Here is a 13,625-nt window from a genome sequence, read left to right on the forward strand (position 1 = left end):
TAAAATGGTGTTTGTCAGGGGCCGGGGGAATAGGGAGTAATTGTTCAATGGTCATAGTTTCAGTTTTACAAGATGAAAAGTGTTGTGGAGATGGGTGGTGGTGACGATTGTACAACACTGTGGATGTATTTGATACCACCGAACTATACACTTAAAAATGGTTACAGTGGTAGATTTTATGTTATTTGTATTTTACCACAATAAAAAAATATAGAGGGAAAAAAAACAGCGAAGGGCCAGGAATATTCTTCTAGGAAGAACCCAAGTTAGGGGACTTACCCTATAAGAAATCAAGGCTATATAACGATTTAGTAAAGCTAGGTGCCGTAGCTCCTGCTTTAGTCTTAGCTATTTGGGGGACTGAGGGGAGAGAATTGCTTGTGCCCAGGAGTTGGAGACGGTCAAGAGTACAGTGTCTATCACAGGCAGGAATGCTTTTCAGCAGTGAACGTGAATAGACTGTACCACATCATCAACGTGGATGAGACGCTGGGCTGTAACTCTGAATAAGAAGCAAGTCATAGAATGATATATACAGCTTGGTTTCAAAAGTTTTAAAAACAAACAAAATGAAACGATGTACAGTTTAGGAATGCCTACCCAAACACCAACTTGTAAAAGAAAAACATGGTCAACACAGAATAGTAGTTACCTATGGGGGGTGGTGGTGCCATGCTTGTAGAGCTCTGTTTTCTAACTTGGGTTATGTATACCCAAATGTTTATTTGGCAATATTTTTTAAACTGTGTTTGAATATGTGTGTATGTGTTTAATATACAATTTATGACATTTCCACACACACACAAATGCTGTACCTGTCTCGTCACAAAGTCTGGGTGGACACTTTGATTTATTTTAAAACTGGAGCAAGATTCAACTAGTTGAGCTAAGTCATTTCCATTTACCTTGGATGTAGTGGGGTTAGGTTTCAGATGGCTCATGATGTAACTTTATATATGTTTTATTAACTTTTTTCTCTCTTTTGGGTCTCTTTCTAATAGCTTCTTGGGAGAAATTTTATTTTGTTTATCATCTTCGGCACCATGGAAGAAATGCAAAACAAAGCTGTGGTTTTCTTTGTGTTTTATTTGTGGAGTGCAGTTGAGATTTTCAGGTGGGTAGAGATGCCAGGCTGATGATTAAATGCTTCTCCCTCTCTGGAGCAGCTCTGTTCTCCAGGGAGTTGCTGTCTCAGCCAGAGACTCACTTGGTTTGGTGCTCGGATTATGACTGTGGAGGATTCTAGCTGCATTTATGTGCTCTGCAAAGCTGACGAAGAGTTTTTTCAAAGTAGCCATCGGATGATTATACCAGCCTGGGCATTAGGGAAGCAGAGAGCCAGAGAAATGGAAGACCCATCTTACTGTGGCTTCACAACCTTGCTGTTTTGGAAAGAGAGGACACATCCACATATAAAAATTCTTGAAAGGGCTAAAGAAGCATAAGGTTGAAGAAGTAATCCAGGTTGAATGGAGCTAATTAAGACTAGCCTTCTAGAAGGGATGATATAAATGAATCTTATACTATAAGATTACTGAAGTTTGTTTGCTTATCTGTTTTTTCTATTCTCACTTGTCAGTAGAAGAAATATCTCTTAAAAACTTGATCCAGTTGTAATTGGTCTTTACCAGACTGTACATGTTCTGTATTTCTTCCTAGTCAAGTGGAGCATGAATTTTGTGAATGAACTCTTCAACTCTAAGTTTGGTGGTGTTTTTTTTGTTTTTTTTTGGTAGTCTTTGGCCGAGGCTGGGTTTGAACCCACCACCTCCGGCATATGGGGCCAGCGCCCTACCCCTTTGAGCCACAGGCACCACCCAATTTGGTGGTGTTTTGACAAAGTTGGTCATTGAGAGGGAGAACAGGCAGGAGCAGCCTTAGATTGTGTCTTGACTGCGGTCCCGGCCCCATGGCATCCAGTGTGCCTCCAACATACTTAATGCAAAGGTGAAGCATGTTACAGGTCCATAATGTTAACTTATTGTTTGGGAAGAAACAATTTTCTTTTCTTATGAGATTTCTTTTAGAAAAGAGTATGTCTGATTCTAAATTAAAGGTCTTTTTTGTAGTTTTCAATTTTGATAACAATTCATTTATCTGAAGCTAACGTGTCTGACTTCCTTACCCACTGGGAACACAGATCAGAACTAGCAGTACAGGGCGGCGCCTGTGGCTCAAAGGGGTAGGGTGCCGGCCCCATATGCTGGAGGTGGTGGGTTCAAACCCAGCCCCGGCTAAAAACTGCAAAAAAAAAAAAGGCTCAAAGAACTAGCAGTACAGCCAAAGGCTTCTGAGCATCCATCCAGTCCATATACTAAACAAAGAGGGTTCCTTTGCAACCTAACTTAGTCCTCCATTAGGGAGAGTTCACATCCTTTGAACATTTAGGGAGTAGCAAGATGGGAGTTTGTGGGTAGAAGGCCTAGGATCTTTCTTTAACTTGAATTATATTCTAGGGTCGCATTTAGAACGATGAAGTGGCTTTTAACACTGGAATTGCTTATTTTCACCAGGTACCCCTTCTACATGCTTTGCTGCATTGACATGGATTGGAAAGTGCTCACGTGGCTTCGTTACACCATGTGGATTCCCATATACCCGCTGGGATGTTTGGCAGAAGGTACTTTCGGGAATTCTAGGTCTCATAGGTGCTCAGCCATTTCTTCCCTCTCTGCCAGACTTCTGACAAACAGAAAATTGGATTTTGGAGGGATTTCTTTCTAGTGGCTTCCTTCAGACTCTGGGTACCCACACTGTTCCAGGGAAGTAGCTCATTTGGAAAGGTTAGGAAGCCATGTGGGCATATACTGCATGCTTATAATTTATAGGATATTTTTAATATTACAAAGCTGGTCTTACTGATAACTTTATTTTATTCTGACAGATACTTGAATGAGGTAGGTAGGGATTTTTCACTCCATTCTCTAGAATAGGAAACTGAAGTCCAGCGCCATGACTGTTCCTCATTCATCCTCTGTTGACATCTTGGAATTTTATCACTTAGGAAAAAAAGGGGGAAGGAGAAGAGGGATGAGCTTTTTCTACAAAGGGAGGAGGAAGGATTTCCAATAAACCCAAAACTGAAACTTTGAGGTCTAGGGCCTGGAACTGTCACTAGATGGGACTTTCATTTGCTTCCAACAAGTTCTTATTTCCTTTTGCAGCTGTTGCAGTGATCCAGTCCATTCCAATATTCAATGAGACAGGAAGATTCAGTTTTACGTTGCCATATCCAGTGAAAATCAAAGTTAGATTTTCCTTTTTTCTTCAGATTTATCTTATAATGTTATTTTTAGGTAAGTATTGGTTCTGTAATACAGGGGGTAGAGTTTGATGATTGCAAAACTTTAAAGTTTTTGTTTTTTTTTTGCAGTTTCTGGCCAGGGCTGGGTTTGAACCCACCACCTCCGGCTTATGGGCTGGCGCCCTACCCCTTTGAGCCACAGGTGCCGCCCAAAACTTTAAAGTTCTTATTAAAATTCTTGTTTCCAAAAGAGTAGTTTAGAGTTAGAGAGAGCTTACTATGTAGGGAGTGCTTTTAAGATAGAGTAAGAAGCTCATTTTACTTTTACTAATTTTGGTAATACAGTCCTTATGCAGAAGTTATAGAGATGATAATAACCACTGACAGACAGCAAAGGAAGGAAGAAGGTGACCATGTCCTCTGAGCAGCCCAGGGTTGCCATAAAGCCTTCTGTCTAACGGTGGGAAAGCCTCTGCTCCTCATGAAAAACCTTCCTTAGAGTTTATGTTTATATGAAATCATAAATTCCTGCCTTAATTCATAAAAATAAGAACTAAAAGCAGAAGAAATAAATCTAAATTATACAAATCTCAGAACTTTAAAAGCCGTCCTAACTATAAGGACTCTTTCTTTATTTGGTTTTTATTTTTAGTAATTGATGTTTGATTTTTTTTTATAAGTACAACTGTATATAATCCTACCTATATTATATGTACTATATACATAGACATGAAAAGACATATACCCTTAAAGATAGGCTAGTTATGACTTGAGAAAAAGAAATTTTTTTTCTTACAAGAGCAGGCAATTTAATATTTGTTGATTTTAATATAATAATGAACAAAATGAAAATGATCAGAATTGGAGGAATTTTGTCATTAAATATATTTGGGAGAAGAAAAAATTGATTATCATACATAGAACTTCACATGTTTGAAGACAAGACAGCCTCCTAACTGTAAGGACTCTTTAAAGTGCTGGTACATTTTAATGTTAATTTATGTAATTGTTCCTGCTTTATTTCACAAAAGACTTGAGGTGGCCCTGAACAAGCACAGCTCTCTGGTTTCTTAGCCACAGAAGGTGTAGTAGTAGGTAGTAGTTCTCCATTGCTGTGTGAGAAATCACCCCAAAACTCAACAGCTGCAAACAGCACACATTTGTCATCTCACACAGTTGTTGAGGGTCAGGAAGCAGCCTGGCTGGGTGGCTCTGGCTCAGGGTCTCTCATGAGTTTCCGTCAAGCTGGCAGCTGCGGCTGTGCTTTCTAGAGACTTGACTGGGGCTGGAGGGTCTGCTCCAAGCTCACTCTGGTGGCTGTTGACAGGAGGCTTTCATTTCTAGCCACAGTAGCTCTCCGTATGGCTGCTTATGGCCTAGCTTCTTCCCCCAGAGCCAGTGGTCAGAGAGAGAACCAGAAGCCACAGTTACTCTTTAGAACCTAACCTCAGAAGTAATGTAGCATCATACCAGTGTAATTTGGGTTGGCTTGTATGATGAGACTACATGAGGGTAAGAAATAACAGGAGGTGTGGGAATCATTGGGATCGTCTTGGAGGCTGGCTACCCCAGACTGAGAGGAAGGCTGCAAAAAGGAAGCATGGGAAGCCAGAAAGCCAGGGGGTCATGGTCATTTAGTATTAAGGGGGAAGAGACCTATACCATAGCTTTAGGAACCCTTAGCATGTCAGTACATGGCAGGGGTACGGTTAAATAATATATATCCTGGGTCATTTGCAAAAGGTTAAATTTTATTCTACTTCTTTATATTTTCCATTTCAGCAAAGGGTGTAATCTGTTTCAGAAAGATATCTAACCAAAAATGTTATTTGGCTTTTTTTTTGTGGTGGGTACCTGTAATCTCAGCTACTGGGGAGGCTGAGGCAGAAGGATCCCTTGGACCCAGGAGTTTGAGGTTGCTGTGTGTTAGGCTGATGATGGGGTACTCTAGTCTGGGCAAGAGTGAGACTTTGTTTTGAACAAAACCACAAAACAAACAAACAAAAGAAAGTGATAATGAGGAATAAGTATTGGAATGACTCTTTTTTTTTTTTTTTTGTAGAGACAGAGTCTCACTTTATGGCCCTCGGTAGAGTGCCGTGGCCTCACACAGCTCACAGCAACCTCCAACTCCTGGGCTTAAGCGATTCTCTTGCCTCAGCCTCCCGAGTAGCTGGGACTACAGGCGCCCGCCACAACGCCCAGCTATTTTTTGGTTGCAGTTCAGCTGGGGCTGGGCTTGAACCCGCCACCCTCAGTATATGGGGCTGGCGCCTTACCGACTGAGCCACAGGCGCCGCCCTGTTTGAAAGTTTTATAATAAGAATCTTGGGGGGAAATTAAATTGTAAGCCCACTGAGGAAACATTGGGTTGTCGCTAGTGTATTGTGACTAATTTGTTGTAAGTTGTGCTTCCTGGGCAGCTGCAGAAATCGTAGTGCTGTGAAGTAAGAAAAACAGACAGCTAGAGACTGTCCCTGCCCCAGGGGCTTCTGGGTATAAGTAGATAAAGATTCTCATTTCTAATCAGCCTCTTCTTTTTTTCAGGGTTATACATAAATTTTCGTCACCTTTATAAACAGCGCAGACGGCGCTACGGACAAAAAAAGAAAAAGACCCACTAGGAAAGAGAGATTTAGATGGCTTCTTGCCAGTTGAGCCTAATCTGTGATTCTTACAGTTTTACCTTCTTGTACCAATGTAAATGTATTTTTTTCTTTTTTAAGTTAAACCATTAAATTCTCGGTGAGGCTATCTTCCTTTTCCCCGTAACATTCCCGAATTTACTGTATTATCTTGGTGTAGTACTTGCATGACATGGATTCCTGATGTCTGATGACAGGTTCATTCTCGTGCATTCAGTTAACAACAGCAAAATGCTCAGCCCCCCAGCCTACTTCCTGCCCAGCCTCTTTCGTACATGCCAGAGTTACTCTTTCAGTGCTCTGTCTTTACATCGTACTGACCATTCTTACAGTTGGCATTTGTTCTTTTTAGCTATTGCTTGTGAAAAAAGCAAGATTATGTTCCTCTGTAGAAGGCTGTTAAAAGTGACTCAGGTAGGACCTAATATATTTCGTACCCAGGGGATTACTTGTTGAGTAGGGTGGCACTGATGTTTTGAAAATGAAGTGGATACAGTCATTGATAAAATATTTCTGAGTCAGAGTGGGGCTAAAGAACCTATTTGGGGTATCTTTTGGCATAACATCTCTTATTTCAGTGTGGGCTTAGAAGAGACACAGGATGATAGGAGCAGACCCAGTCAGAACCTTGGAACACTATGACCGCTTCATTCCTAGCTGAATCAGAACTAGTGTCAACACTAGAGACAGACAAAACATAGTTTAGAAAGCAGTGAAACTCTAAGAGTTGCAAACCCAAATGGCAGCAGGGGTCAGAAGGGAACACAAATACGCAGGTCAAACTAGTAATACTACAGCTGCTGGCAACGCAGCCTGTGACAGACTGGAAGCATCAGAGGCGCCAAACCCACCTCCAAATTCTTGCCTACGCTGTACACAAACCTAGAAATGTGTCCGGCGTCCTTCTCTGCATTGGCTGAGTCTGTTTAACTCAGGTTTTTGTCCGAGTGAGTGGTGGGACTGTGTATTTTTGAATAAACCTCAAAAACACTTGCTTTTATTCTGCTGTTGTTAGACTGGCTTTTTTACCTGTCTGTAGTAGGATGCTGAAAACAGAGTGGGAACTTTGAGTGGATACTAGGCAAGGATACAAGGATTCTAGGCAAGAAACCCAACAAAAGTGGAACTGAAAAAAAATCTAGACATCTGGTTAGCCATTGTAAAAAAAAAAGTTTCCTCTAAAACATTCCAAGTAAAATGTGTTAGAATTAACACTCGTATAAAAGAATTTAAGGCATAAGCTCTTTCTGTTCTGCCATTTCCCCTGTTCCTGGGGGAAAGGAGACCCATGAGTTAATGCCGTTTCACTGAGCCCTAAATGGAAACTTAGTTTGACCTAAAACAATGGATTAGGATAGGCTGGCTGATTTTCTAAAAAGTTCATAACACTGAAGGATGTTTTGAATGTGTGTAACATCTGTTAACACTTGTTTATTTTGATTTCTGATGTTCTTTCAACTATGTGTATTGGGCATATCAGCTTTGCAGTAGACTAGGCTGCATTGTCGTGGCAAAATTCTGTATTCCTAGTGATTGTTACAAACCCCTTTATTGCTGTCTGAGAAAGTGAAAGGTTGTGTATTTCTATTAAAACATTTACAATCAAAATCCTAATAACCTGTGCTCTAAGTTCATTTAATCGAATGGTTTTCCAGCTGTTAATGATAAAATTACTTTGCTCCGGCAAAATAGTTATGTTCAGCACATGAAACCAAAAATAGTTGCTCTGGCCGAGCACAGTGGCTCATGCCTATAATCCTAGCACTCTGGGAGGCCGAGGCAGGTGGATTGCCTGAGCTTAGGAGTTCGAGCCCAGCCTGAGCCAGAGCAAGACCTCATCTCTAAAAATAGCCAGGTGTTGTGGAGGGCCTGTGGTCCAAGCTACTTGGGAGGCGGAGTCAAGAGAATCGTGTAAGCCTGAGAGTTTGAGGTGTGAGCTGTGACGCCATGGCAAGCTACCGAGGGCAACAAAGTGAGACTGTCTCAAAAAAATAAAAAAGTTGTTTGGATGAAGCCTGAGGGAGTTAGACCAAAGTTGGTGCATAGAGCAATTGGAAAAGCATTGAAAGCATTGATGTTGTAAATAAAGCCTTGAGAAGTTGCCTAAGGTCATGTTTTATCCATGGCCATGATACTGACTGTATTTGGCATCAGGAATCTGAATCTGCTGACCAGAATTCTGCTTACGCAATGAAGCCTAATCAGTGTCAGGAACATGGAAGTCAATATGGAATCCAAGAAAACCTCATGATGTATGCCATTTAGAAAGAGGAAATTCAAGTGGTAGGGCAGACCAAAAGGCAAAGGAACATCAGTTTCACAGTGAAACCATCTTATAAAAAATCCAGTATTTTATTTTCATTAAAAAAAAAAAAAGTGAAGAAACTGGAATCATTTATACATGGTTGTTCTTTAAAAGTCTGTATCTCAAAATATGCCAAAAGCACCTAAGGTCCACGACCACAATTTGCCCAAGTCCTAAGGAAAGTTCTGAAACTTAGTGGTGTTAGGTTTGCACTTAGCAAGCCCATAACAGTCTGAGTTGCTCATCCCAAGAACAAAGCTTGAAAGTGCCTTTATGGTTGAGATAGAAAACTGGAGAGAAGATGCTTTCAGGGATCCAGAGAACCCTTGCCAGTCAGGTTTCCTGAGGAAGGCAGGGGACCTCTGTGTTGTTCAGTCATTCCACCTTCTTAGCAGATGTGCCCATCATGGGAACAACAGCTACTATTAGGGCTTAAAGATTCTAAGTCCCCAGAGCTAAAGTTAAAGCTCGATCAGCCGGACCACTGTCACACTAACAGTCACTGAAAACAGCCTCCCTGAGTCAGCTTCAGGGAGGTGTTTGAGTGGGTATTCCAGAGGTGAACATACTGGAAACTAAATCATTTTCAATTGAAATGAAAAAAGAAGGCTCCAAGAGTCAGCTTCACATTCTGTCTGCGCTGCTCCCAGAGAAGTCTGTATGCAAAGGTGTGATGTTCTGGTCATAAGCTGCATACTCAGAGGTGCCCGTACTGGCCAGCTTGAGCTGCTGGGCAGCATGGGTCAGCTGGAATGCAGCATCGGGGTGGGCGGTGTCGGGCAGCAGTGTGCACTCCCTTTCCAGCATGTCAGCCACCCCTTTCAGCAGGTCCAGGAAACCGAAGGCCAACGCAGCCTTCCGTAAACGGTTTAGCTCCTGAAACAAGACGGAAAACACCAGTGTTCTGAAGTGTGTTATCATCATGTACTTTCTAAGTGCTCAGCTTAGAATAAGTTACCCTCAACCCTGAACTTTAGGGAATATTTTTATATGGGAACAGATGTTTAGACAGATGCCAAGAATGAGAGTATAATGGCATAACTGGGAGTGGTTCCTCTACAAGTGACTGAATCTAGCTAAGGCCAGCGAGCTGTCTGCAGCGCAAGCTGTCATCACAGGTGGTTGTCATCGTCATAGCTAATGACCACCTTTTATGCCATAAGTGGTGGTAACCACTTTGTATAAATCATTTCATTTACTCATAACGATTAGGAGGATTACTGTATTCTGCCGTATATAATGCATACCCTTTTTTGGCCCAAATTTTTGAGGGAAAAATAAGGATGCACATTACACATGGGTGGTATGGCTTGGCAGCAGGGGAGCTCAGGGGGGCCTCCCAGGGTCACTGTGCCCTTTCACCAGAGTCTGTAGGGTTCACAGGGCTCCAGTCCAAGAGGATCTGGGATCTGTTGGGAGTGAGCCAGAGTGGCTTCTGCCAACTGCCCAATCAGGGGAGGAGGTGGTGGTGGGCTGCAGCTGTGTTAGGTGAGGGCCAAGGGCCTCAGGGCCACACAGAGGGGACTTGGGAACCCTGTGCAGGCCCCAGGGACTTGCCTGGCTGCCTGCAGGCCAAGTAACCTCAGAAGCTCCTGCACCACCAGTTATGTGCATGGCCATCAAGGCTGAAGCCCCACACTACGACATGGCAGGGAGGGAAGGGCTCCCGAGAGAGAGGAAGGAGCAGCCTTCACAGAGCAGGCAGCTAGGGGAAGGCGATGAAATCTGCATGTTTACCAGGGCAGTGTTAGCCCTCCCCAGACCTGTCTCTCCTACCTGAAAGCCACTTTCTCAAGGGGCATTTTCCTGAAAGTTTGGGCCAAAAACATGGGTATGCCTTATACACAGGAGTACATTTTACATGGCATAATAAGATACTTTTCTTCTGTTACTCAGGTATGGAAAAGACTTGCCCCACATCTTGGTGTTAACCCTCTGGCACCTTTTCGGAAGGGCCTCAGACTGAACGATTAAAACATTCAGAAATCCCTGGAGGAGACAGACTTCAGAAAGACTGCTGCAAAAAACATGGCTTGGTAGTGATGGAAGCACAGAAATGCAAAGTGCCCCCTCCAGCACTTAGTGGAGTGATCTGGGCAAGGTGGATAGCCTCACCGTCTCAGAGGCCTCACAAAGTGAAAGGCTGAAGCTGTCAGTTGCTAGGGGCCCTTCCCAGCTCTAATATGTAAGATTATATAAAACCAGAAAAGAGAAATGGGTTCTCTGACCACTTCTCTACTATCATCTGTTAAAAACTAAAAAGTTCAGAGGAACATCTAAGAACGAATGTGTCACCCTGAATAGCCCACTGTGTAGAAGGCTCTGTAGGGAGATGGGCTGCAGCCACAGAGGGCTGACCAGGGCCAGTGTGGGTTATGGGCTTCAGGGAGGGAGGGGCCTGGCTGGCTGAGAAGCTTCCTGGGTGAACCCTAATTGAATAAAGCTGCTTTTGATTGATTTTACCAGTTTGCTACATAATCAGGTTTAAAAACAATAGTAACATAAAGGTAATGAGCTAACACCCAAAGTAGCATGTATGTTCTCTGGAAGAGAGGCTCGCCTGCGGCTGGCCATGTGTGCCTGGTTGAAGATTAACAAGCCAGGACACAGATGACAACCCAGCACACCTTCTGCTGCACTTAATTTAATTTCATCCCAAACACCAGAAGGACGGGGAGAAGACCCCACCCCCCACCCCCAACCGCATCCCTTGAAACTTAGTATTTTCTTTACCAGTGGTTCTGGATTAGCTAGGTATGATTCTGTAAGGCCTCCTTTGCAACTCATAAATTTGTAATTTTAGAAGTCATTCCTGTAAGCAGCTTCTCTGGTGTTGTAAGAATGTTCTGGGCTTCTGGGCAACCCATCATCCCAGGAAGCCACATAATACTGGTTGCCTGGGGTGGGACTGGATACCCATATAGGAGTGGTGAGGAGGGTTCAGGGCTATGACTCACAGGTCCTTCCAACTGTCTCCCTCAGCCGCTCACAGTAGTACCAACAGTGAAACCCTCCTATTGTATAGAACAAGGCCATTTAAACCCTTCTAATCCTTAGATTTTTAGGGCAGGAATAGACCACTTCCTCTGATTTTACTTGCTGAAAAAACTGAGACAAATCAGATATTTGTAATCCCGGCCCTCGTCCACACTACTACCTCACAAGTTCATATTTATTTTGAGCATATCCTCTTTTCCATTATAATTCTGACAGTCTCACCTTATAGAATGTCTGTGTTTTTTCAGGTAGTTTCCTTGCATTTCTTAAAATCTTCTGTACATCTGTCTATTAATGGTAAAAAAAAATCCAGTATTAGAATTCTGTGGTAAAAAGGGGAAAGAATACAAAAGGATGGCTCTAAATGTTAGAGAAATATAAATGAGAACAGAGGTATGAAGTCAAGATGAGAATCCTTTCTCAGTTAATGTCAAGTTCTGTTAATAAAACATTAATAAAGTACTCCATCCTTCAAAAGGCTTGGTGATAAAAGAAATCCCTTAACAGAAATGAACTTGTCTCACAAAAATATAGCCGGGCATTGTGGCAGGCGCCTGTAGTCCCAGCTACTCGGGAGGCTGAGGCAAGAGAATCGCGTAAGCCCAAGAGTTAGAGGTTGCTGTGAGCCGTGTGACGCCACGGCACTCTACCAGAGGGCGGTACAGTGAGACTCTGTCTCTACAAAAAAAAAAAAAATATATATAGACAGTAAACCCATACACCCGTGGCCAGCTGCTTTTTTATTACAAAGACCATTTGATGATTCTCCTCAATTGGTGCTTGAACAACTGGATATCCAGCATGCAAAAGAATTAAATTGGACCTCTACATCACACTATATAAACAAAATTAACTCAAAATGGATTGGAGACCTAAATGTTAGAGCTAAAACTATAAAACTCTTAAAAGAAAACATAGGAGTAGGGCGGCGCCTGTGGCTCAGTGAGTAGGGCGCTGGTCCCATATGCTGAGGGTGGAGGCCAAACTGCAACAAAAAATAGCCGGGCGTTGTGGTGGGCGCCTGTAGTCCCAGCTACTTGGGAGGCTGAGGCAAGAGAATCCCTTAAGCCCAGGAGTTGAAGGTTGCTGTGAGCTGTGACGCCGCAGCACTCTACTGAGGGCGACAAAGTGAGACTGTCTCTTAAAAAAAAAATACAAAAAAACATGGGAGTAAATCTTCATGATCTTGGATTTGGTAATTATCTCTTAGTTATGACACCAAAAACCATAAGCAACAAAAGCCAAAAACAAAAAAACAAACAAACCCCTCCCCCCATAAATTTGACTTCATCAAAATTAAAATCTTTTGTGCACCAAAGGACACAAGGGTGTGAAAAGGCAACCTACAGAATAGGAGAAAATATTTGCAAATCCTATTTATCTGCTAAAGGTCTACTATCCAGAATATAAAGGAACTCAACACAAAAAGACAAACAATCTAGATGAAAAAACAAAGACTTCAATAGACAAAGGTCTTGAGTAGACTTTTCTCCAAAGAAGACATACAAATGGAAAAGAAGCACATGAAATGATGCACCTTACAGGTTATTAGGGAAATGCAAATTAAAACCACAAAGACTCGCCACTTTGCACCCATTACAATGGCTAACAGAAAATAATGAGTATTGGTGAGGATGAGGAGAAACTGGAACACTTATACCTTGCTGATGGGAGTATAAAATGGTATGGCTGCTGTGAAAATGTGTGGCAGTTTCTCAATAAATTACATAAACTTACTATATGACTTAGCAATCCCATTTCTAAATATATACCCAAGAGTATTAAAAACAAATGTTCAGACAAAAACATGTACATGAATGTTCATAACACCATTATTCACGGTCATGCAAAATGTAACCCTAATGTCCCTCAACTGAATGGATAGACAAAATGTGGCATAAAATGGAATATTACAGTACTGATATGTGCTACAACATGAATGGACATTGAAAATGTCATGCTAAGTGAAAGGCAAACACAAAAGCCACAAATTATATGATTTCATTTAGATGCAATATCTAGAACAGACAAATCCACGGAAACAGAAAGCAAATCAGCAGTTGCCGGGGCCTGGGAAAAGTGGGGAAGGTGGAATGACCTGCTCAGTGGGGACAGGGTTTCCTTTTGGAGTGATTAAAATGAAATGAAGGCGGCACCTGTAGCTCAAAGGAGTAGGGCGCCGGACCCATATACCGGAGGTGGTGGGTTCAAACCCGGCCCTGGCCAAAAACTGCAAAATAAATAAATAAATAAAATGAAACCAGACAGTGGTGATGATTGTATAACTTCGTGAATGTACTAAATGCCCCTGAATCGTACACTTTAAAAAGGCTGAAATGGTACATTTCACGTTATGTGTATTTTACCACAATAAAAAAAATACACCCAGGACCAAAACAAAATTTAAAAAATAATATAAGAAAAACTCAGCTCA

The 13,625-nt window shown here is 42.1% G+C and overlaps 2 protein-coding genes across 8 annotated transcripts in view; one reads left to right on the top strand and one right to left on the bottom strand.

Moving 5' to 3' along the window:
- HACD3 (3-hydroxyacyl-CoA dehydratase 3) overlaps positions 1-7,497 on the top strand; it is a 46,592-nt gene extending 39,095 nt beyond the window's left edge. Inside the window, exons 8-11 of the mRNA XM_053595419.1 lie at positions 1,002-1,114; positions 2,514-2,620; positions 3,165-3,296; positions 5,792-7,497. Of these exons, the coding sequence (XP_053451394.1) occupies positions 1,002-1,114; positions 2,514-2,620; positions 3,165-3,296; positions 5,792-5,868 (429 nt within the window). The 3' untranslated portion in view covers positions 5,869-7,497. The remainder of the gene's footprint in view (positions 1-1,001; positions 1,115-2,513; positions 2,621-3,164; positions 3,297-5,791) is intronic.
- A 728-nt stretch (positions 7,498-8,225) lies between these two features.
- INTS14 (integrator complex subunit 14) overlaps positions 8,226-13,625 on the bottom strand; it is a 30,431-nt gene continuing 25,031 nt past the window's right edge. For 6 of the 7 annotated variants that reach the window (XM_053595415.1, XM_053595414.1, XM_053595416.1 and 3 more), the window contains 2 exons: positions 11,414-11,479; positions 8,226-9,070 (listed from right to left, as the gene is read on the bottom strand). In XM_053595415.1, the coding sequence (XP_053451390.1) occupies positions 8,819-9,070; positions 11,414-11,479 (318 nt within the window). In that variant the 3' untranslated portion in view covers positions 8,226-8,818. The other variant, XM_053595418.1, reaches the window with a different exon arrangement.

This window comes from Nycticebus coucang, chromosome 6, assembly GCF_027406575.1.
Source record: "Nycticebus coucang isolate mNycCou1 chromosome 6, mNycCou1.pri, whole genome shotgun sequence".
In the NCBI taxonomy this organism is placed as follows: Eukaryota; Metazoa; Chordata; class Mammalia; order Primates; family Lorisidae; genus Nycticebus; species Nycticebus coucang.